This window comes from Gracilinanus agilis, chromosome 5 (assembly GCF_016433145.1).
Source record: "Gracilinanus agilis isolate LMUSP501 chromosome 5, AgileGrace, whole genome shotgun sequence".
NCBI lineage: Eukaryota > Metazoa > Chordata > Mammalia > Didelphimorphia > Didelphidae > Gracilinanus > Gracilinanus agilis.
Genome location: NC_058134.1, coordinates 217,233,454 through 217,255,282, shown reverse-complemented (window position 1 = coordinate 217,255,282; position 21,829 = coordinate 217,233,454). Strand labels below are relative to the sequence as shown.

Here is a 21,829-nt window from a genome sequence, read left to right as displayed (position 1 = left end):
CCCTCTCCATGCCTTTGCACAGGCTGTCCCTGATACCTAGAATACCCTCCCTTTCTAATCTCCAACCTTGGCAACCCCTGGCTTCTTCAAAGTTCAATTCCCCAGAGAGGCTGGATGCCCATCTGGCTATATCCCATGGCATAGCCAGAGTTTATGGGGCTAAGGACAATATTGTCTCCATTTACAGATTCAGGAATTGAAATGTGACCAGCCAGAAAAGTCGAATTTGAACCCAGATCTCCTAATTCCAGGTCTCATGTCCACATAGCCTTTCTCTCATCCCTAACCTTTTAAGAAAGGGGAAGCTCTGAGTGTGTCTGCTTGGACAAGAACTTTGACTTCAGACCCCAGAGCCTGGAGAGCTAGAGCTGGAGGTCAGGGTGACATCAGAGCATCAGGATTTTCCTCACCTTTCAGGCACTGTAGACCTCAATTAATCCCCAACCAGCCAATAGGCTCTGAGCAACTACCCCAGGGCACAGTCAGAACACAGAATAATGACAAGGGCATCTCTTTGCATAATTCCTGTGAAGGAGATAGTGCTAGGAGCTCAGAGTTCAAATCCAGCCTCTGCCATTTGGGCCCCTCTGAGACCTTGGGAGGGAAGTGGGCTCTTGGCTTGGTCATCATTCCCAACTGCCATCCCCACTCCCACTCCCCAAACAAGTGCTACCCTGGAGGCTCGGGAAAGGCCTCCCTAAAATAGTATGTGTTTGGGGAGGGAGGCTAAAGAAAGGGGGGGGGGAGTTGCTATCTGATGAGAAACCTCCTGCCCCTACCCTCTCATAAGACTTGTGAAAATTAATGTGTATTCAGGGTATCTAGCTGACTGTTAGTCCTGACTGGTTGGTGGGGGCAGAGGTGAAGGCAGAATGCCTTTAGGGTCATCGAATTTAGTGCCTGGAGGTTCCCTCAGAAGAAATGGAGTCCAGTTTTACAAATGGGTAAACTGAGGTTCAGAGAAGACAAAGAACATGCCCAAGATGAAAGAGAGAATTAGGAAGGAGAACCAGAAGCCAAGTCCTCTGTCTGCCTCTGCCCAGCATTGCTTCACCAAGGAAGACCTGGGACTTGAAGCAATATCCTGACCCTGCCCTCAGGGGGTTGCCAATTTAATGGAGACTCAAGAGGAACCCTGGGGAAACAGTTCAGCAAAGATAGCATTGGGATATATTATGAGACCCAGACTCTCAGTACTGTGGGAGGAACTAATTGTTGTAGACTTAGAAGTAAGACACCAGCATTTTCTAAATGGGGAAATTGAGGCATGGCTTTTGGGAAGAAGCTCTATGAGTTGTTATCAGAGGGCCTGATGTTCAATTCTGGCCTTATCTCCCACTTGTTCCCTGGGCAAGTCACTTATCTCTAAGCCTGTCTCCTCGAGTAATGTGAAAGGGTGATTGGACTAGATAGCCAAAGAGACCCCTTCTAGTCCTAGACCTAGAATACTCTGACCTAGGGCTCATCTGGAAGGACTTGTGGGGTCAATCACCCTGCCCCTCCCACCTTACCTGGTCTTGGAAAGGTCAAGACAGCCTGGCATGTTTAGGGAACTGTGTGGCTTTGGGTATATAACAACACCTCTGAGCTTCAATTTTTTCATCTGAAAAAAAACAACAACAACAAAACAAACAGGGGTAGTGATACCTCTGAAGAAAGGACTTTGTAAATCTTCAAAAGCTGCAGAAATATGAGTTTGCCCCACATCACATCCAGTTCGGAAATGGCAGGGAGGGGAGCCCAGAGACTCTGACTGCAGGTGCAATGGGCTTGGGTTGCCTGAATTTGCTCTTTCAACAAGCACCTGCCAGGCCCAGGGATACAAAAATGAATGCTGTCCAAGAGCTTTATTCTACTGGCATGCACTGTTCCTCTTTGGTCATATGACATGATTTGAGTGATGACAGAGGAAGACCAGAACCCATGAATTTGGGATTCCCCATTCTCCCATTCTCCAGTTTGAGAGGCCAGTCCACACTGAAGCAGGATTTCATGGCCAAATGTTGGCTACCCAAAGTACCCTAGATGAGATTTCCTCCAGGAGGCCACGTCATGGTGTGGCGATGACCCTGGGTTCTCAGAGGCTCTTATGCATGCGTACTGCAGCACCTATTATGCAAGGATAAGAAAAGAAACCATTCTAGGACTCAATGAATTTCTCTAGCTGGGTGGCCCTGGGCAAGTCCCTTAACCCCCACTGTCTAGCCTTTACTGCTCTTCTGCCTTGGAGCCAATACACAGTATTGATTCTAAGACAGAAAGTAAGGGTTTAAAAAAAATAAAAATAAAAACATCATTTGGGGACAGCTAGGTGACTCAGTGTGTTGTGGAGGGCTGGAGATTAGCCCTTGGTCCGGGGAGGATGCCCTTTCAAGAATGACAGACTGGTGGAAACCCTTTAAAGATGGAGAGATTTCTTTAGGTTAAATGGGTGGGAGGCAGCCTTCCTGGGCAGAGAAAAGTTCAGGATTTTTCTATCCTAAAGGGAAGGGGTCTGAGTGACTTAGAAGGGAAGGATGGGCAGAGGGATGAGCAATGGGAACAGACCAGGAGGGAGAGGAAGTAACAGAAGAGGGGCCTTTGGGTCTGGGGCCTTAAACAAAAGCATACACCCTTTCTGACATCCTGATCATGTGACCCATCTTGAGAAACCTGGGAATATTTGGGATCCTAAGTGATGCTTGAGGTGTCAGGATCAGAAAGGTGGGGAAGTTATCTGGAAGAATCTAATGTGTTTGGGATGTAAACACCAGGTATTCCCTCGTGTTCAGACCCTTGTCTTAAGGCTAGTGTAAATACATCTGTAGAGGATCCTACCTTTGTTCAACTACCAGTCTTGCAAGGTGAATTCCTTGTGGAATCTTTGACCTGTGGTCTTTCTAGGAATTTGGGGTGTACTGGGGAGAGTGGGGATGATGCCCAACACAAGTGGATAGAGAGCCAGGCCCAGAGACAGGAGGTCCTGGGTTCAAATCTGACTTCAAATATTTCCCAACTATATGACCCTGGGCAAGTCACTTAACCCCCAATGACTAGCCCTGACTGTTCTTCTGCCTTGGAACCAATACACAACATTGATTCTTTTTTTTTTTTTTTTAACCCTTACCTTCCATCTTGGAATCAATACTGTGTATTGGTTCCAAGGCAGAAGAGTTGATAAGGGCTAGGCATTGGGGGTCAAGTGACTTGCCCAGGGTCACACAGCTAGGAAGTGTCTGAAGCTAGATTTGAACCTAGGACCTCCTGTCTCTAGGCCTGGCTCTCAATCTGCTGAGCCACTCAGCTGCCCCCCACAATATTGAGTCTAAGATGGAAGGGAAGGATTTTATTTTTTTTAATTTTTTAATAAAAATAAAAACATCCTTTTGAGATGGGGTCCATTGGCTTTATCAGACTGACCACCAGAAGGGTCGGGGACCCAGACAGATGGGAATTCCTTTATTAATCCAACCCCTACATTTTACTGATAAAAAATTGAAGCCCAGAGCTAAGAAAAGATCCCCTTCTGGCCAAGATCCCACAGCCAGGAAAGGAACAAAGTCAGGATTCAAACCCAAATCTGACTCTCACCCAAGCCCTTGGCCCGGAAGTATGGGTTTTTAACATTTAGAGCTAAGTAATGAGGCGGTTTCAGCCTCCTGGGGAAGCTAACGGGCTGCCCGCCCTCTCTTCCTCCTCTATTCTTGGCTTCTACGGGCCACTGTTCTGGGGGGGAGGGGAACCCCACTCAGCCTCTCTCTCCTGGGCTCCCTGCCTGGCTAGGAGCTGAGCTTTTGATCCTCTGCCAGGAGTTCCTCTTGGCCTCTGGCTCAGGTTTTCACACCCCTTGGAGATCATTGGCAGGAAGTACTTGGGCTGTGACAGCCCTCTAATCTGCATCTGAGGCCTCCCCAGTGGGAATCCTCAACTTCTGCTGGGAAAAGATCTGGGGTTGGAAGTCCCAGGGTTCAGTACTCTGCTCTCACTATTTACCGGGCAACTGGGGGGAAAATACTTCATCTCTGTGGGCCTCAGTTTCCATAAGATAAAGGAGCTCGACCAAATGATCCTGATTTTAGAATGGGAAGGAATCTTGGAGGCAACGGATTCCCACCCTCTCATTTTACAGATGGGGAAACTGAGGCCAATAGAGGTGAAAGTGTGGCTTACCACTATCATAGAATCCTAAGATGAGAAGCCAGATGGCACCTCTGAGGGTAACTAATCCAACCTCCTCTTTTCTTCTTCTTTTTTTTTTTTAACCCTTGTACTTTTCGGTGTATTGTCTCATAGGTGGAAGAGTGGTAAGGGTGGGCAATAGGGGTCAAGTGACTTGCCCAGGGTCACACAGCTGGGAAGTATCTGAGGCCAGATTTGAACCTAGGACCTCCTGTCTCTAGGCCTGACTCTCACTCCACTGAACTACCCAGCTGCCCCTCTTTTCTTCTTTTTTAAAGCCTTATTTTCCATCTTAGGATACTCAGTACTTGTCCTAAGGCAGAAAAGGGGTAAAGGCTAGGCAATGGAGATTATGTGACCTGCCCAGGGTCACACAGCTAGGAAGTATCTGAGGCCAGAACTAAAATCAGGAACTCCTGCCTTTAGCCTGACTTTCAATCTGCTAAGTCACTTAGCTGCCCCCCTCATTTTTCAGAAAAGCCTTACTTTTTGTCTTAGTATCAATTCTAAGACAGAGGAGTGGCAAGGAATAGAAAATTAGGGTTAAGTGACTTGCTTAGGGTCACACAGCTAGGAAAAGGCTAAGGCCAGATTTGAACCAACCTCCTCATTTTACAGAGAAGGAAAGGAGACCAAGATCTTGACCAAGGTCAAAGAGTTGTAGTAAGAGCAAGGACTTATGCCTTTCTACTTTTATCTTCTTTCTTCTTCATCTTTATCTTTATCTTTTACTTTCTACTCTTTTCTCCCTCTCTAGGGCCTCCTAGATCCCTCCAGCTTTAAACAGAGGATGGGGTGATCCTTCCTCAGATCTGGGAACCAAGGATTACTTCCTGAGGACAAAAGGGAGGAGAGGAGAGAAGAGAGGAGCCAGAGAGGGGGCAGTCAGGATTCCAGGATCACACTCCACCATCAGGCTCTTGACTTTATCACCACCAACTGAGGCCCCAAGAACCTCTGGCTCTTCTGGGCAGCTCAGCCCAGTGTCCAGTTTCATTGTAAGAGCCCTGGAGTCAGGAAACTCAGGTTTGTGTCCCAGAGTTTCTCCTAATTCGCTATGACTTGGTGTGAGGTGTTAAGAGCCATCACTTTATTTCTCTAGACCTCAGTTTCCCCATCTAAATTGAAGGATTGGATTGAGGTTTTTTAAACCTTTACCTTTCTTCTTAGAATCAGTTCTATGTAATGGTTCTAAGGCAAAAGGGTGATAAGGACTAGGCAATGGGGTTAAATGACTTACCCAGGATCCTACTAACACCTAGCTGCCCCCTGTAGTATAATTTCACTATCTCTGGATTTGAGTTCAGAGGACCTGAGTTCGAATTCTGTCTCTACTTCTATCCATTGGGTGGCTGTGGACAAGACTCTTCTCACCTTCAGACTTTAGTTTCCTCATCTGTAAAATGAGAAAATGGGACCAGAGCCTCTAGCTCTGAGTGTTCCCTCTCCTCTCCAAAGCTAATGAAGCCCTAAAGGGGAAGGAACATTAGCCAGACCTGGAGGAGTTGAATGAAGGGGAGAGTCTAGATGAGGACAGAGAAGCAGGAGAGAAGAGTTGAGCTCCCACTTCCCTCCCCAAGGGGCCCTGGCGGGAAGTCCCCTGGGGTCAGTGGCATATTACTGAGGCTGGCTGAGACCCACTTCCTCTTCCTGGTGCTTGGTGCACACTCCCCTACCCGACCAGCAGTTGCTCCCTTCCCAGCCCCTTCAGCAGCCTCATTGGCAGTCCCGGCAGGAGATGGGAGGAGGGGGGTGTCAGCATTTTCCTGAGACATTTTTACGGATGAGGAAACTGAGGCAGGGAGTGCAAAGACTTGTCCAAGGTCACACAACAAGTCTGTCTCTGTGAAGTTGGATTCAAACTCGAAACCTCCCTCTGTCGTGAGCATTCTCTGCAGCCCGGCCAAGTCCCAGGTCCCAGGAGCCGCCTGAACAAGCCCTGCTCGGAGGGAGTGGATGAGGGTGGGGGAGCGCAGAGCGGGGTCAGAAGCAGGCCCGGGCCCCGTGTGGGCTTGTCCCCTCATTTCCCACTTTCAGGTGGAGCCGGGGAGTTTTTATGCTCCTGGCAGGTGGGGACAGAACAGCTAGGGGCACTCAGAGGTGCACGGACAGGCGGACAGAAGGACCCAGGGCCAGACCTGGGGTGCACAGTTAGCTAGCAGAGGAGGGTGGTGACCTGCGCTGGGGGAGGAGGGAGGGCCAAGGGGAGGAGGAAGAGGAGGAGAAGAAGGACCAGGAGGGGAGGGAGAGAGGCAGCCTGAGAGAAGAGGAGAGGCTGGGCCAGGAAGAGGAGAGAGACTGCCTTCCTCTCCGCCCGTCTGACTGGCCAGGCAGCCTCCCATGAGCTGTGTCTAACCCTCCGGCCGCCCGCCCCAGCCCTCCAAGATGATGAAGAGGCAGCTCAATCGCATGCGGCTGCAGTTGTCCCAGACTGGCAGCTCGGGACGGTGAGGGAAGCCTGGGCTGGGGGTGTGTGTGTGTCTGTGTGAGTGTGGCTGTGTGTGTGTGGCTGTGTTTTGTGTGTGTGGCTGCCTCTGTGTGTGTGTGGCTGTGTTTTGTGTGTGTGGCTGCCTCTGTGTGTGTGTTGGGGTGCAGAATTCGGGCTGAGGCTCCAGTGCCCCCGAGCCCGCCTGCACCCCCCAAGCCCAAACCTGCCTCAGAGCCTCTTCCCTTTACTTTGCTTTCTCTTTCCCCGTCCCCTCCCCCTCCCGGTCCCCTCTGAAGAGGGCCTCCTGGGAAGGGAAGTCTTGTGAGGTGAGGTAGCCCAGAGCCGCCGCCGCCTCTCACTCCCCCCACTGCACCCCAGCCCGCTCCTTCCAACCACAGGAGGAGTTAGGAGGCCTCTGCCCATCCCCCTAAGCCGTTGGGGAGGGGGTCCGGCTGGCCGGGAAGAGGGGTAACGGCCCGTGGAGGAGGGGCTGAGCGAGCGAGCCTCAGAGCAGGGGCTGGGAGCCCGGAGGCCGAGCCGCCTGGGGCTTTACGACGTCCAGCTTGGGAGGGAGCCGTCCGAGGTCCGAGGGGCCCTGGCAAAAGAAACATCTGAGCCTGGAGCCCTAGAAAGGGGGGCAGCAGGGTCGGAAGGAGCCTCCGAAGAGAGACGCCCGAACAGGAGAGGGACTTAGAACCCAAATGCCCGAACTTGGAGCCCAGAGGCGACTTCACCTAGCTCGGTCCCCTCCCCTCGTTTAGGGTGGAACTCGGCAAATTAGGAACTGCTCCCGGCAGAGATCTCCCAGCCCCTCCGGGCTTCGGTAGAGGCTGGGGAGGGGCTAGCCCTGGACTGCTCGAAGGGGAGGCTCGAGGCCAGGGACCCTGGAGCTAGTTTCGCCCATCCACCCCAGCCTGTTACCCAGTCTGCACCGGGTTACGAACTCTAACTTCAGGACCCTCTCTGGACCCTGAGAGGCCTCGGAGAGCCCAGGGGAGGAGGGTCTGGCCCGGACCCAGGCTCCTAGGAGAGAATGGCTCCAGGGGGGCCTTCTCAGGTGGGGGAGAAAGAGCCCCCCGGCCTGCCTGTCCCGTCCTGGCTTTGCCTGACTCCTCTCCCTGTCCCCGCCCCCTCGGGATTTCAGCCCTTCTCTGAATTCTGCTTTGCTTTTCCCAGGGTCAGGTAAAAAGCCAGCCCTGTTCCCAAGCCCAAGTGTCTAAACATCTGCCTTCCAAAAACCAAAACCAGATGGCCTGGCCTTGCCTCCCCAGCCATCTCCTCCCTGTACCCCCTCCTCATCCCCTCATGGGATCTAGAGTTCCCTCTCATGTTGGAGAACCAAAATGCTGGACTGGGAACCAGAACACCAGGGTTGGAATCCTGCCTGTGCTAGTCGTTGGCCAAGTCACTTCTCTCTGGACCTTAGTTTCCTCATCCTTCAGATCAGAGGGTTCCAGTCATCCGGCATTCTAGAATTCTGCATTATAGGCTATGTTGGAGAACCTGGGGGTGGTGAGGGTGAAGTAAGGAGAAAAGAGGAAAAGAATCCAAATTTTGAGCGGAGAGGGACCTTAGAGGCTATCTAGGTCTATCATTTTTTTTCTACTGAGGGGGAAACTGAGACTTAGAAGGGAAGTGACTTAGGATCATAGTTGGAAGAGATTCTAGAGGCCATCTAGTTCAATGCCACTCATTTTACAGAGGGGGAAATTGAGGCCTGAAAGAAGAAACGATTTAAGATTATAGAAGTAGGAGCAGCTAGGTAGATTGAGAACCAGGGCTAGAGACAGGAGGTCCTGAGTTCAAATCTGGCCTCAGCTACTTCCTAGCTGTGTGAACCTGGGCAAGTCCTTACCATCTTCTGCCTGGGAACCAAGACACAGCATTGATTCTAAGACAGAAGGTACAGGTTTAAAAAAACATTCTGGGGGCATAGAGAGGTGGAAAGAACTGGAGAATTCATTTTGCAGATCGGGCAATTGAGTCAGAGGGTGGATTGGCCAAGAGCACAGAGACAACATTCAAACCCAGCTCCTTGGTGACAAATGCAATGCTCTTACTATTCACTTGTTAGCATGCCGACTTTCTTATACCCAGAAAGGAAGCCCCATGAACCTGGCTTCTTCCCGCCATCCCCTCCCTCTGACAGCTCCCTCCCACTCAGGACTCTACTCCAGCTGCTCCCTGTCATGGCAGCCCTCCCAGGCTTGTCTGGGGCCTCTGAGAAGCTCTTCCTGCTGCCCTACCCCATGTTCCCAGGTGCAGCTCTGGGTGGAGAAGGAAGCAGCCGGCTTTTGGATTCCCAGTTGCTCTGGAATGTGCTCTGGCTGGAGGGGTGTGGGGAGGAATCGGTGAGAGACAGTAACCAGGAGCTGGATCTGGCAGGAGAGGATCCTTCCTGGAAGGACACACCAGCTCCTGCTCCTGCTGTCTCCATCCTCTGCTCAGTTACCCTGAAGTGCCTCCTCACCCCCCTCTCCCCACTCCAGGCTTGGCATAGAAGCATAGAATTAGAGCTTCAAGGGCCTCCGAGGTAAACCAGGCCAACTGCTCAATTACAGGAAACTAAGGCACAGAGATGGTCAGTGACTTGCCCTGGGTCACACAGCTAGTGTGAGCCAAGACCTGAATCTAGTTCTTCCGAACTCTAAACCTCCTATACCACCCTGATATATGCCTGTCATGGAGTTCTCAGGAGGCAGGAAAGAAAGTCGAGTAGAGGCCTCCAACCTCCCCCCCTCAAGCACGCTCTCTGTCTCCCACAGTGCCCAAGAGACTGCTGAGTTCCTGAGTGAGGACCTGCTCCAGGTATGGATGCAGACCCAAGCGGAGTGATGGGAGGCAGGCCCGTACAGGAGTTGGGAAGGCGGAGGGAGGGAGGAAGGAGAGAGGTAGCCAAGTGGGTGCTGATGACTCATCCCAACACTCTAGACTGGATTTCCCTTTGAAGGAACATGGGAAAATAGGGTCCCTGGAGTGGGTCGGAGGGGAGGGAAGAAGGGGCAATGGCCTTGAAGAAGGAGCCAAGATGTGGCCAAGGATTGAGGATGTGGCAGGAGACCCTTTAGGGATGAGGAGGGGAGGGGAGACCAATCAATCAATGAACATTTACCAAGGGGGCAGTGAGGTGGGCTCAGTGGGTTGAGAGCCAGGCCTAGAGACAGGAAGTCTTGGGTTCCAATCTGGCTTCAGATACTTCCTAGCTGGGTGCTCTGGTTAACCCCATTCATTGCCTAGCCCTTACTGCTCTTTGCTTTGGAACCAATACAGAGGATTGTTTCCAAGACAGAAGGTAAGGGTTTGTTGGTTGGGTTGTTTTGTTTTGTTTTGTTTTTAAGCCCTTACCTTCCCTCTTAGAATCAATACTGTGTACTGGCTCCAAGGCAGAAGAGTAGTAAGGGCTAAGCCATGGGGGTTAAGTGACTTACCCAGGGTCACACAGCTAGGAAATGTCTAAGGCCAGATTTGGACCCAGGAGCTCCCGTCTCTAGGCCGGGATCTCAATCCACTGAGCTATCCAGCTGCCCCAGGTTGGTTTTTAACATTAAAAAAAAATCTATTAAATGCCTACTATGTGCCAGGCACTGGGGATACAAAAGGAGCCAACAGCCAGTCCTCCAGGAGCTTTCTCACCATCTAACAGGGATTGTGAGCAGAGCACACAGACCCCAGCCCCTGAGCTCTTCTTTGCCCCTTCAGGTAGAACAGAGACTGGAGCCAGCCAAGCGGGCTGCTCACAATGTCCACAAGAGGCTGCAGGCCTGCTTACAGGGCCAGAGTGGGGCAGACATGGAAAAGCGTGTGGTGAGTGCCCAGGGGACCCATTATTTGGTTGGGGTTGGGATGAGGGCAAGAGATGGTTCCAGAGCTGATAGGTGGCAGGAGCCAGGATAGAGGGAGGTCATAGGATGTTAGGTCTAGAGCTACAAGAGACCTTGGAGTTCAACCCCTTCATTTTACAGATGAAGAAACTGAGGCCCAAGGAGGGGTGCCTTGCTCAAGGTCAGATAGGACATATCGGAGGAAGAATTAGAACTCAGTTCTCTAACTTCAGATCCTATCATCTTTCCTTGGTTGTCTCCCCCCTTTTACCCTCCATCCCTTTACTACTTTTTGGTTCTAGAGTAAGAATTGAGTCCCTTGTCTTCCCCTGCTCCATCACACTTCATTGGGTTTCTTCAAAAATATTCAACAAATTACAGTTAACATCTATTTGATCTAAGACAAAGTCTCCTTCCTTGAGCCTCAGTTTCTTCAACTGTAAAATAAAGGGGGGTTGGATGAGTTGGCCTTTGGAGTCTCTCCCAGCCCAGGATAAGTGCCTAGGATAGATCTGTGGAAGGGACCAGACCACAGCCTCTCACCTGTCCTTTCTTCAGTTGCTCGTGGCCCCCTCCCACACTCTGGCAGAGTGCTAAGTGTCAGGCGCTGTACAGTGTTGTTGGGTTAGAGGTGAGAAGCAGCCCTGCCCACAGGGAGCTTTTACTCCTCAGGCTTCAGTTTCCTTGTCTATAAAAGGAGGGGGCTGAGTCCTTTCCAGACCCTGCGCAGGATGATCAGGCTGAGAGGCAAGGGCTCTTCAGGTCCAATGCTCATGTTCTAGGGCACACAGAAAGTCAGGATGGGTACAGCTAGGTAGCTCAGTGGATAGTGCTCCAGGCCTGGAGACAGGCAGTTCCAGGTTCAAATTTGACCTCAAATATTGCCTCGCTGAGGGAGCTTGGACAAGTCACTTAACCCTAATTGCCTAGTCCCTATTGTTCTTAGTATCAGTTACTTAGTGTCAGTTCTAAGACAGAAGAAATGGTTTTAAAAAGAAAAGAAGAGTCAATACAAAGTATCCCCAGAGTAGATACAAGGGAATATGGGATTCCCAAAGACTTCCTTTTGGAGGTCTTGCCCCAGCTGAGCTTTGGGGGAAGCCCTGGATTGGTAGAGGTGGAGGTAAGAAGAGAGGGCACTTCGGGTGTGTGGCCCAGCCTGAGCATAGGTGCAAAGGAGGGAAATGGAAGCTGAGGGTCAGCAAAAAAGTCAGTTTGGCTGGAAAGTAGAGTGCCCAGAGGTGAGAACTTGTGGACTGGCTCTGAAAAGTAGACCAGAACCAGACCGAGCAGGGCTAGAAATGTCAAATGCAGGGCAAGAGGGGGCCACTGCAGGCTTTCTCTTGAGAATAACATGGCAAGCCCTGGGCTTTAGGAAAATCAGTAGGGCAGCTGTCTGGTCGATGGATTGGAGAGGAGAGACTGCTCATGTGGTGTTAGCAAGCGTTTAGGAAGCACCCACTCTGGACCAGACTCTGGGCTGAGCCTGGAAAGAAAGAAAAGCCAAAGAGCAAACAAATAAACCTCAGCCCCAAATGTTTACAAGATGTTACAGAATGTTTTCAGGATCATTTCTGTTCTGGGTTTGCCTAAACAAAAGATGGCTGAGGATTTCCCGTCTAGTCTTGCCCAGATCCTGTCATCCCAGCTTGCCTCCCACCCAGCATGCCCTGCCAGCCTCCCTCCACCTTTTTATATGCTGGTCTGGTAGAAAAATCAGGAGACCTGCTTCTCACTGAGTCGCTGGACACTCTCAGGCAAACTACTTGGCCTCTCTGACCCTCAGGCTTTTTACCTGCAAAATGGGGATTATAATAACAGTATCAGAGTTGGAAGGGACCTTAGGAGTCATCTACTCCAAGATCCTCTAGAGTGGGTCACTCAGCCTCTGCCTGATGACCAGAGGGATGGAGAATAACTCGCTGCCCCCTGAGGCAGCTAATTCTACTTTGTCAGCACTGGTTGCTGGGGATTTTTTTTTTCCTTATATGGAGCCCAAATCTGACTTTCCCAGCAACTGGCCTTCCCCCTTGCTCCTGGCCCTGCTCTCTGGGGCTGAGCAGAACAAGCCTGAGCCCTCTTCCTGTGACCACCCTTCAGCTCCTTGAAAAGAGCTGTCATATCTGTCCCTTGCCCTGGCCTTTCCTTCCGAGGCTAAACCTGCTAAGGACTTGGCCTTCAGTTCCCTCTCTGCCTCCCTCTAAGGTGTAGCAGAAGGACAGAAGGCTACAGAATTACTTTGGAAAGCAGGCAGCACTGGAAAAATAAAAGGGGATTATTCAGTGCCAAGTAGATGCACTTCTAGCATATGTGTTTTGGTGTCTTTTTCACATACATCCTGTTCTCTACCTAGAGGGGGACTTCTAGGAGGGCAGGGCCTAGTACTAGATCCTTCTGTCTCAGGAGGCAGGTACAGCAGAAAGAGCATTAACCCCAAAGGACTTGGGTTCAAATTCCTACTCTTATACTCAACATCCATATGACCTTGGACAAGTCAGTCTACTTCACTGGGCCTCAGTTTGCTCACTTGTAAAATGAGGAGAATTGGACTGTTGGCTTCTGGAGTCCCTCCCAGTTGTGGATTGCTGGACCCTTGAAGGGAAGAAGGGACCAGACCACAATCTCTCACCTCTCCCTTTTTTCTTTGCAGAAGAAGTTGCCACTCATGGCCCTGTCTCACACTATGGCTGAGAGCATCAAAGAGTTGGATCCTGATTCTAGCATGGGGTGAGTGAGCTGGGGAGGGATCAGTTCATAGAATTCCTGAAGCTGGAGGCGCTTCTTCCCTGGACAGGCTGGGGTACAGATGTGAAGAGGGGGACTAGGGCTGGGGTTCACGTGTTTTTCCTACCCTGGTGGGGCAGAGGATCAGGGCTAGGACTGGAGGGGGATGCCCGAGAGGAGGGAAGTTAGTTGTCTTGGTCTCACTGGGGTCTCTTGGTCCCCACAGGAAGGCACTAGAGATTAGCTGCTCCATCCAGAGTCAGCTAGCTCGAGTCTTGGCAGAATTTGAGATGGCCCTGGAGCGGGATGTCCTCCAGCCCCTCAACCGGCTAAGTGAGGTAATCACTGTTGTCCTCATCATCTTAACAGCCAACAAAGCAGTCAGGTTTTTTAAACTAAAGGTTTTACATGCATTATAATAGTAAGACCCACCAAAGTACTTCCATGCCTCATGGTAGCCTAGAGATCACCCTGGCTCTAGAAGGTTCTGCCAACAGAATACAACTCTGACAAGTCCTTCTATTGGTGTTTAGTTGTTTTAGTCATGTCTGACCCTTCCTGACCCCATTTGGGATTTTCTTAGCAAAGATACTGGAGTTGTTTTCCATTTCCTTCTCCAGGTCATTTTACAGATGAGGAATCTGAGGCAAACAGGGTTAAAAGACTTACCCAGGGTCACACAGCTAGGAAATGTCTGAGACCAAACAAGTTCTAACAACCTAGAAGGACTTTGAGAAGGGACCAGACTGTCATCTGAGCATTTGCCTAGCCAAGTACTAGGGGTTTTGGCCCTTGGGTGATGAATTCTTTGCTAAGTACAACACCTGAATTAAAAATAACTATTACAATAATTCTCACTTAAATAGTACTTAAAAAAAATTTTTTTTAACCCTTACCTTCCGTCTTGGAGTCAACACTGTGTATTGGCTCCAAGGCAGAAGAGTGGTAAAGATAGGCAATGGGGGTCAAGTGACTTGCCCAGGGTCACACAGTTGGGATGTGTCTGAGGTCAGATTTGAACCCAGGACCCAGCTGCCCCCTACTTTAAAATTTTTATTGATGTCTTTTGTTTTTCCATAACCTTCACTTCCCACTATATCTCTTCTGTATCCCAGAGAGCCAACCTGAGCAAATCACTTCATCTCTCTGGGGCCTCAGATTCCTCATCTGTAAAATGGAAAGGTTGAATGTGATGACTTCCAAGGTCCCTCCAGCTCTAAAAATATGAGCCAATTAGCAAAGAAAAAAATAGGAAAACAACAGTTTGAGCAAAAACTAATCAATGTATCAACCGAGTGCAACATTATGTATCATGTCCCATACCTGTTGTCCCCTACTTCTGCAAAGAAGAAGGGGAGGTGCATTCTCATAGCTCCTCTTTGGGGCCACACTTGGTTGCCTACTTTCAAACCTTCTGATTTCAATTGTTTTGATATTTTTTCCACTTGCAACATTGTGGTTCTTCTTATATGTTTTCCTGGTTCTGATGACTGTGCTTTGTATCAGCTCATACAAATCTTCCTATGCCTCTTTGCAGTCATCATGTTTCATCCATTCTTGCAATAATATTGCATTACATTTCAGTGTCATAAATTGTTTGTTCCTTCTCTAAATGGTAGGATTCTACTTTGTTTCCAATTCTTTGTTGCACAAAAAGTTCTGCTATAAATATTCTGGCATATGGTTTTTTTTGGACCTCTTCGTAGTATATGACAAACAGTATATAATCTCTGTACCAAAGTAACATGTTAGTTACTTTCTTTATATAATCCCAAATTGTTTTTCAGGATGGCTAGACTAATTCACATTTCTACCAACAATTCATTCATGTGCTCATTTCCCTACAACATCTCCATCTTTAGTCATTGGATGGCTGTGAGGAGACACCTCAGGTTTTTTTTATTTGTATTTCTCCTATTATTAGCAACTATGTAGGTGTTACAAGTCTATGTTTCTTCTTTTGGTAAATGTTTGCCCATGTCCCTTAACTATTTATCCCCTGGAGAATTGTTCTTGGTCTCACTTATTTCTATTAATTCACTATCCCATCTTCAATCTCAGGTCTTTGATGGAGATATCTGATGCAAAGATTTTTCTCCCCAATCAATTTTTGTCTTATCCTGCTTGCATTAATTTTATAATTAATTAGTTAATTAATTGCCTTCATTTTTTATTATCTTTTCTCCTTCCCTACCCAGGAAGTCATTTCTTGTATCAAAGAATAAACAAGAAATTCCTTTTGAACGGTTTAGTAAAAACGACAAGCAAATTAGATGAGACTGACAGTATATGCACGTTAAGCCTATTAAAAGCCAAAACCCTCAAACCAAATGATTCTATAAATAGATGCTGAAAAAGCTTTTGATAAAGTTCAGTGCTAAAAAAGACAACCCTACAGGTACAGAAGAGACATTTTAATTATACTTAAAACTGGATATCTAAAACCCAAAGCTCTCCTAATGGGTCATGGGAAAATACTTGAAGATTTACCAGTAAATATACAAGTATAAAGCAAGGATGCTTTTTTTCTCTACTATTGTTTAACATATTTCTAGAAATATTAGTAATAGCAGTAAAAAAGAGAAACTGCATAAAAACAATTTGATCCTGGTTAAAAAATAGAGAAGCAGATCAGAGGAACAGACTTGCAAATAAGAAAGAACCAGAAACAACTGAAATTTTAAAACTTAATGTTCCCGGGGGCAGCTGGGTAGCTCAGTGGATTGAGAGTCAGGCCTAGAGACGGGAGGTCCTAGGTTCAAATCCGGCCTCAGACACTTCCCAGCTGTGTGACCCTGGGCAAGTCACTTGACCCCCATTGCCCACTCTTACCAATCTTCCACCTATGAGACAATACACAGAAGTTAAGGGTTTAAACAACAACAACAACAACAACAACAACAAAAACTTAATGTTCCCTAAACCTAAGAACCTTCACTAGATATCACTAAATGGCTCAGTGGATAGAATACTGGGTCTGGAGTCAGGAAGACCTGACTTCAAATCTGACCTCAGGTTCCTGGCTGTATGATTCTGGGTAAGTCACTTAACTGACCTCCAATGGAAAAGGTAATGCCAAATCACTCCAATATCTTTGCCAAGAAACCCCCGGGGACACTCTGATTCATCCAAAGAAGTAGACATGGCCAAATGACTGAACAACAATAAACCTAAGAGCACAAATTACTTAGGGAAGACTCTTTTATTTATTCAGGAAACTGGAAAGCAGTCTGGCAGAAACTGGGTTTAAAACTATGTGTTATACTGTGTATCACAATAAGCTCAAACTAAGGAGCAGTCAGACGGCTCAGTGGATAGAGAGTCAGACCTAGAGAAAGATGGTCCTGGGTTCAAGACACTTCCTAGCCAGGTGACTCTGGGCAAGTCACTTATCCCCCATTGCCTAGTCCTTACTGCCCATCTGCCTTGGAACTGATACTTAATTCTAAGACAGAAGGTAAGTGTTTTAAAAAAACAAATAAATAATGGGGACTAGGTAGATCAGTGGTTTGAGAGACAGGCCCAGAGACAGGATGTCCTGGGTTCAAATGTGGCCTCAGACACTTCCTAACTGTGTGACTCTGGGCAAGTCACTTGGCCCCATTACCTAACCCTCACTATTCTTCTGCCTTGGAACCAATACACAAGTATTGATTCTAAGACAGGCTTAAAAAATAAATAAATAAAAATAAAAATAAGCTAAAAATGACCTGAATATCAAAGATCATCCTAGAAAACAGCTGGAGCAGAGCCAGATCAGGGATCTTTCACAGTTATGGCTCAGGGGAAAGACATGATCACCAAAGACAAAAATGTCATTTTAATTACATGGAATTGAAAAGCTTTTGAGGAAACAAAATCAGTGAGACTAGCTTAAGAGGGAAAGTTGTTGATTGGTAGACAAAAAAGCACAACAAACCTTTGAATCTCTGTCAAGAGTCTGCTATCTAAGATATATATAGAGAATGAATAAAAATATATGACTTAGGAGCCATTCTCCAAAGGATATGTCATCTAAGGAAGACTATACACCTACTAAAGCATATGAAGGACTCCTTGAAATCACTAATAGGAGAAATGCAAATTAAAATAACTGCTGTCTCACCCCCATCCAGGAAATGGGCAAAGATAGGAATAATCCATATTAGAAGGCTGTAAGTTAAGTTTTGCAAGGATTTGCAAGAAGCCATGCCTGTGGGCAGGGTTTGCAGTTGGACACTTGGAATCTTGGGAGATTCCTGATGCCATCTTGGAGCATGAGACCAATTGTCAGTTGGGCTGTTCCCTATAAGGGAGGCAGAGACTGGACCCAGAGACTCATTTTGGAGCCAGGGATCCAGGGTGGAGGCAGGAGGATTGTGCATAGGCTTATCTATCTTGGCTGACCAATAACAACTCTTTGACAAACCCAACAATCTCTTGGAGAACAATAATATATTTCAACCAACTATATGTCATCGTCTGGCCCAGTGCTGGTCAGCCCTGGGTCAGCAGCCGAGTATCTATTCATCTATTTATCTTCAATCAAGCTACCATCTAATTTGTCTATAGGCAAGCAGTGTCCACTAAAGGAGGCCAGATCAACCAGTGGCCTGCCTGGGCCAGTGGGCCTGGTTAGTTCAGCTATCAACATTCTGGAGCTGTTAGATTTAGTACTTAGAACTAAGATCAAACTTCATTTAGGGATTCCTAAAAACCCTCTTCCCTTCTATCAGTTTCCCTTGTTGTTTTGATTAACACCAGTAAAAGTTTTGTTTATAAAAGTCAATTCAGCTACTGACCTTTTTTTGGTTGACTTGGCAACAGGTCAGCCTCAAGGAAGTTCTAAGGTAAGTTGAAGGGTCAGAGGAGGATCCAGTCTTACTCCCAGAAGTTGAGCTTAACTACCATCAGTAATATCATTAGTCAGATGCATTAGTGAATTATCAATGTTATTCTGATATTATTGACTTAGTTATCATTATATGAACATCAATTATTGCCAGGAGTATTCCTGAAGAAATACACTGTGATAGGTTGAGGGGATTCTACAGGATGTTTAGTTGTGTTATCTGATTTCCTATTTATACCTAAGGAAGGTTTAAAGCTCCTTTGTCATCTGGGGCTTTCTGCTTTAACTTTCTTAACAATTACATTACAACTTTCTTAACAATTACATCTTTAACTTTCTTAACAATTAACAATTAAGTTCCTCAATGACCCTAATAGTTTTTGGCATAGCCAGTGGAGTTTGAACAATCTCCTAATAGGACAACATTGAAATTGAAATTCTGAGGTTGATTTTCATCTTCCTTAGTAGTTCAATAATGTTTTACACGGTATGGGAGGGTGCATTCAGACTTTGGTTTATTATTATTCCAAATTATTTACTGGGTTTGGTTGAATTATATGATAACTATAAATGGTTTGCTATAACCATGGCAGAAGTAATATCATACCTGCCTACAGTAGGTGCGATGATAGTGGCACTCTGTCATGGAATTTCAGCAATTAGAAAGATCATAAGTCTTCTCCAAGGAACTCCTACTAATACCCAACAGATTATTTCAGCCTTAAATGAACAAATTAATGAACTAGTTGAAATTCATAGAAAGCTGGCAGCTGCAAAGATCAAGATCTAGATGCAAAGACAATCATGCAGCAGGAGGCAATTAATAGTCAGCATAAGGAACCAACTAAAGAAAATTCAGATAAAGCCAAGGAAGGGAGCAATGATGTGGCTGGGAACAATGAAAAAGGGGCTGAAACTGCAGTAACTGTTCTACCTGTTTGTGATGGGACAGTTTATCAAAATGACACTGGGATTTTGCATGTGAAGGTGTACAAACCTTTCACAGGAAATGATTTAGAGATCCTCAGGAGGAGATTTCCCAAGTTCCAAATTGATCCACACAAAAATATAAAATAATTAAAAAGAGCTTGCAAACTTTGTAATGCATTGTTCAAAGACATGGAATTTCTTTTGACCGAATTTTATTCTCCAAGTGAAAAATATAAATTTATTTCAGAAACCAGGACAAATCCCAACCTTACTTTGTGGCCAACTAAATACAGAGTCTTAGAGCTTAGTTCTCCAGCAAACATGAACTATCTGCTCCGCTGTCAGGACGATTTGATAGAAGCGATGAGGTTGCATGCCAGATGTCCTAATAGATGGTCTAAATTTGAGAAGCTCACTCAAGGGGTAGATGAACATCCTAGTTTATACCTTGACCAATTCCTGGAAGCTGCAGAAACGACACTCAGGTTTCATGATGTTCAATTTGAAGACACAGTCTAGCATGTAAGGAGGCAGTTTGTGAAGGGTTGTGCTGTCCCTATCCAAACATACTTTCGTCTGCATTGTCCAAAATGGGAACAACTATCTATTGAAGACATGAGACAGACAGCTTTTTATGTGCATGATTCTAAGGACATTAAACCATCTAAACCTACTGATAGTGATAAGGACTCTATGATAGCTGAGTTGAAAAGACAACTAAAGGAGGCCAAGAAGCAAAAAGAGGTTGAAGAAATAAACCTCGCTTTGCAAACTCAGAGGTCTCAGAGTAGGTCTAGATATAACAACAACAACAATGGCAATCACAAATGTTTTTCATGTGGTCACGCAGGTCATCTTGTAAGGACATGTAGGTACAGGGCACAAATCAATTTTAACAAGCCCCCTTGTGGAAGACAATGCTACTACACCATTATTAGAACTTTAAGCTAATTCAAATAAACAAATGTGTTACTGATCTTAGAAAAGTGTTTGGATGGTACATTGGGCAGAGTGCTAGACCTGGAATCAGAAAGACCGGAGTTCAAATCGAGCCTCAGACACTTACTAGCTAGGTGACCCTAGACAAGTCACTTAACCTCTGTCTATCTTAGTTTCCTCATTTGTGAAATGGGGGTAATAATAGCACCTATCTCTTAGGATAGCTATGAAGATCAAATGAGAATATTTATAAAGCTCTTTGTAAACCTCTTAGCACTTTGATCCAGAAAGCACATTTAGGTAATACACTCAGAAGATCAATGATGTAGTAAGGCTTTGTCTGCATTAGCCTAAAATATTTATAACATTACTTTTTGTAGTAGAAAGGAATTAGAAACCAAGGAGATTCTTCTTTTCCTCTCAACTGAAGGATCTCTGAACAAACTGGGACACTCAAATATAATGAAATACTGCCATGCCATAGGAAATGATGGGCATGAAGAATTCAGAGGAGCCAGATTTATATGAACTGATATAGGGAGAGTGAATAAGTGGACCTCTGAAAACAACAGGTGCAATGACCAAAATGATGTAAAGTGAAGGAGAAAAAAAGGGCCCAAAATGAACATTGTGTAACTATAATGACCCAGCTTGATCCCAAAGAAGAGATGAAGTAGAGCATTTCTCTCCCGTCTTTGAAGGGACAGGAAATGTGGGCCTGGATATACATACACACATACATACAGTCTGACTTGGTTGACATGTTGGTTGGTTTTGTTCAACTATTTTTCTCTTTTTTACTCTTTGCTACAACTCAATGGGTAAGGGAAGGGTGAGGCAATTTCATATCTCCTATATTCAGAAATCAGAGTGATTTAAAAACAAAAGAAGTCGGGGCATCTGGGTAGCTCAGTGGATTGAGAGCCAGGCCTAGAGACGGGAGGTCCTAGGTTCAAATCCGGCCTCAGACACTTCCCAGCTGTGTGACCCTGGGCAAATCACTTGACCCCCATTGCCCACCCTTACCACTCTTCCACCTATAAGTCAATACACAGAAGTTAAGGGTTTAAAAAAAAAACAAAAACAACAAAAACAAAAAACCAAAAGAAGTCAATACTTTTAAAAAAAGAAAAATCAAAGGCATAAACATTAGCAAGATGAAGACAAAATTCTGTGTTTTCTGATAACTGAATAACTTAGAAAACCCCAAAGAATTAGCAAAGAAACAAATTGAGATAAAAATAATTTTAGTAAAGTTGCCATTGCCTAGGAAGCAGGGAATCATAAGGCCAGTGTTCAAATCCTGACCCCATCACTTCCTTTCTATGTGTCTTTGGGAAAATCACTTACCTTCTCTGGTCCCAAGTTTCCTCCTTTGTGAAAAACAGCTGAAGGTTTGGTCCAAAAGCTACTTCCCCACCCTGACTCTGACTATGTATACCTTTTGTCTGACCTACCAGGAGGAGCTCCCATCCATTCTCAAGCACAAAAAAACCCTTCAGAAATTGGTATTAGACTGGAATGCCTTGAAATGCAGGTGAGTGAGTGGAATTTGTACTTAAACAAAACAAGATGATCTATTCCAGGCTTTGGGATCAGAGCAAGGCCCCCTCTCCCAGCTCACTTTGCTCTATTTCCCAGCCACAGGCCATACCCTTGATCTTACCCTGGTCATCTCAACACCCCACCCTCTGACTGGAAGAGTCATGGGGAGGCCACCCATCCAACACCAAGGATCTCTTCTTCTGATAGCAGTAGGGTTACCTTCTAGTCAAAGGGCAAAGCATTTTAACAGTGTGTGTACAGCCTTCCCTGCACACATGTACCCATGTGTATAATGTGTGGATGCATGGTTAGCTATGTGCATATATACATAAATTTCTTCCTTTCTTTCCTTCGTTCCTCCCTCTCTCCCTTCCTTCTTCCTTCCTTCCCTCCCTCCCTCCCTCCTTTCTTTCTTCCTTCCTTCCTTCCTTCCTTCCTTCCTTCCTTCCTTCC

At 46.5% G+C, this 21,829-nt stretch overlaps 1 protein-coding gene across 2 annotated transcripts in view; it reads left to right on the top strand.

Moving 5' to 3' along the window:
* The first annotated feature begins 6,543 nt into the window (after nt 1-6,543).
* SH3BP1 (SH3 domain binding protein 1) overlaps nt 6,544-21,829 on the top strand; it is a 36,680-nt gene continuing 21,394 nt past the window's right edge. Inside the window, exons 1-6 of one of the 2 annotated variants that reach the window (XM_044679715.1) lie at nt 6,544-6,605; nt 9,352-9,394; nt 10,286-10,390; nt 13,058-13,134; nt 13,358-13,469; nt 21,292-21,368. In XM_044679715.1, coding sequence (XP_044535650.1) covers nt 6,544-6,605; nt 9,352-9,394; nt 10,286-10,390; nt 13,058-13,134; nt 13,358-13,469; nt 21,292-21,368 — 476 coding nt within the window. Of the gene's footprint in view, nt 6,606-9,351; nt 9,395-10,285; nt 10,391-13,057; nt 13,135-13,357; nt 13,470-20,901; nt 21,369-21,829 lie in introns of those variants that run through there. The other variant, XM_044679716.1, reaches the window with a different exon arrangement.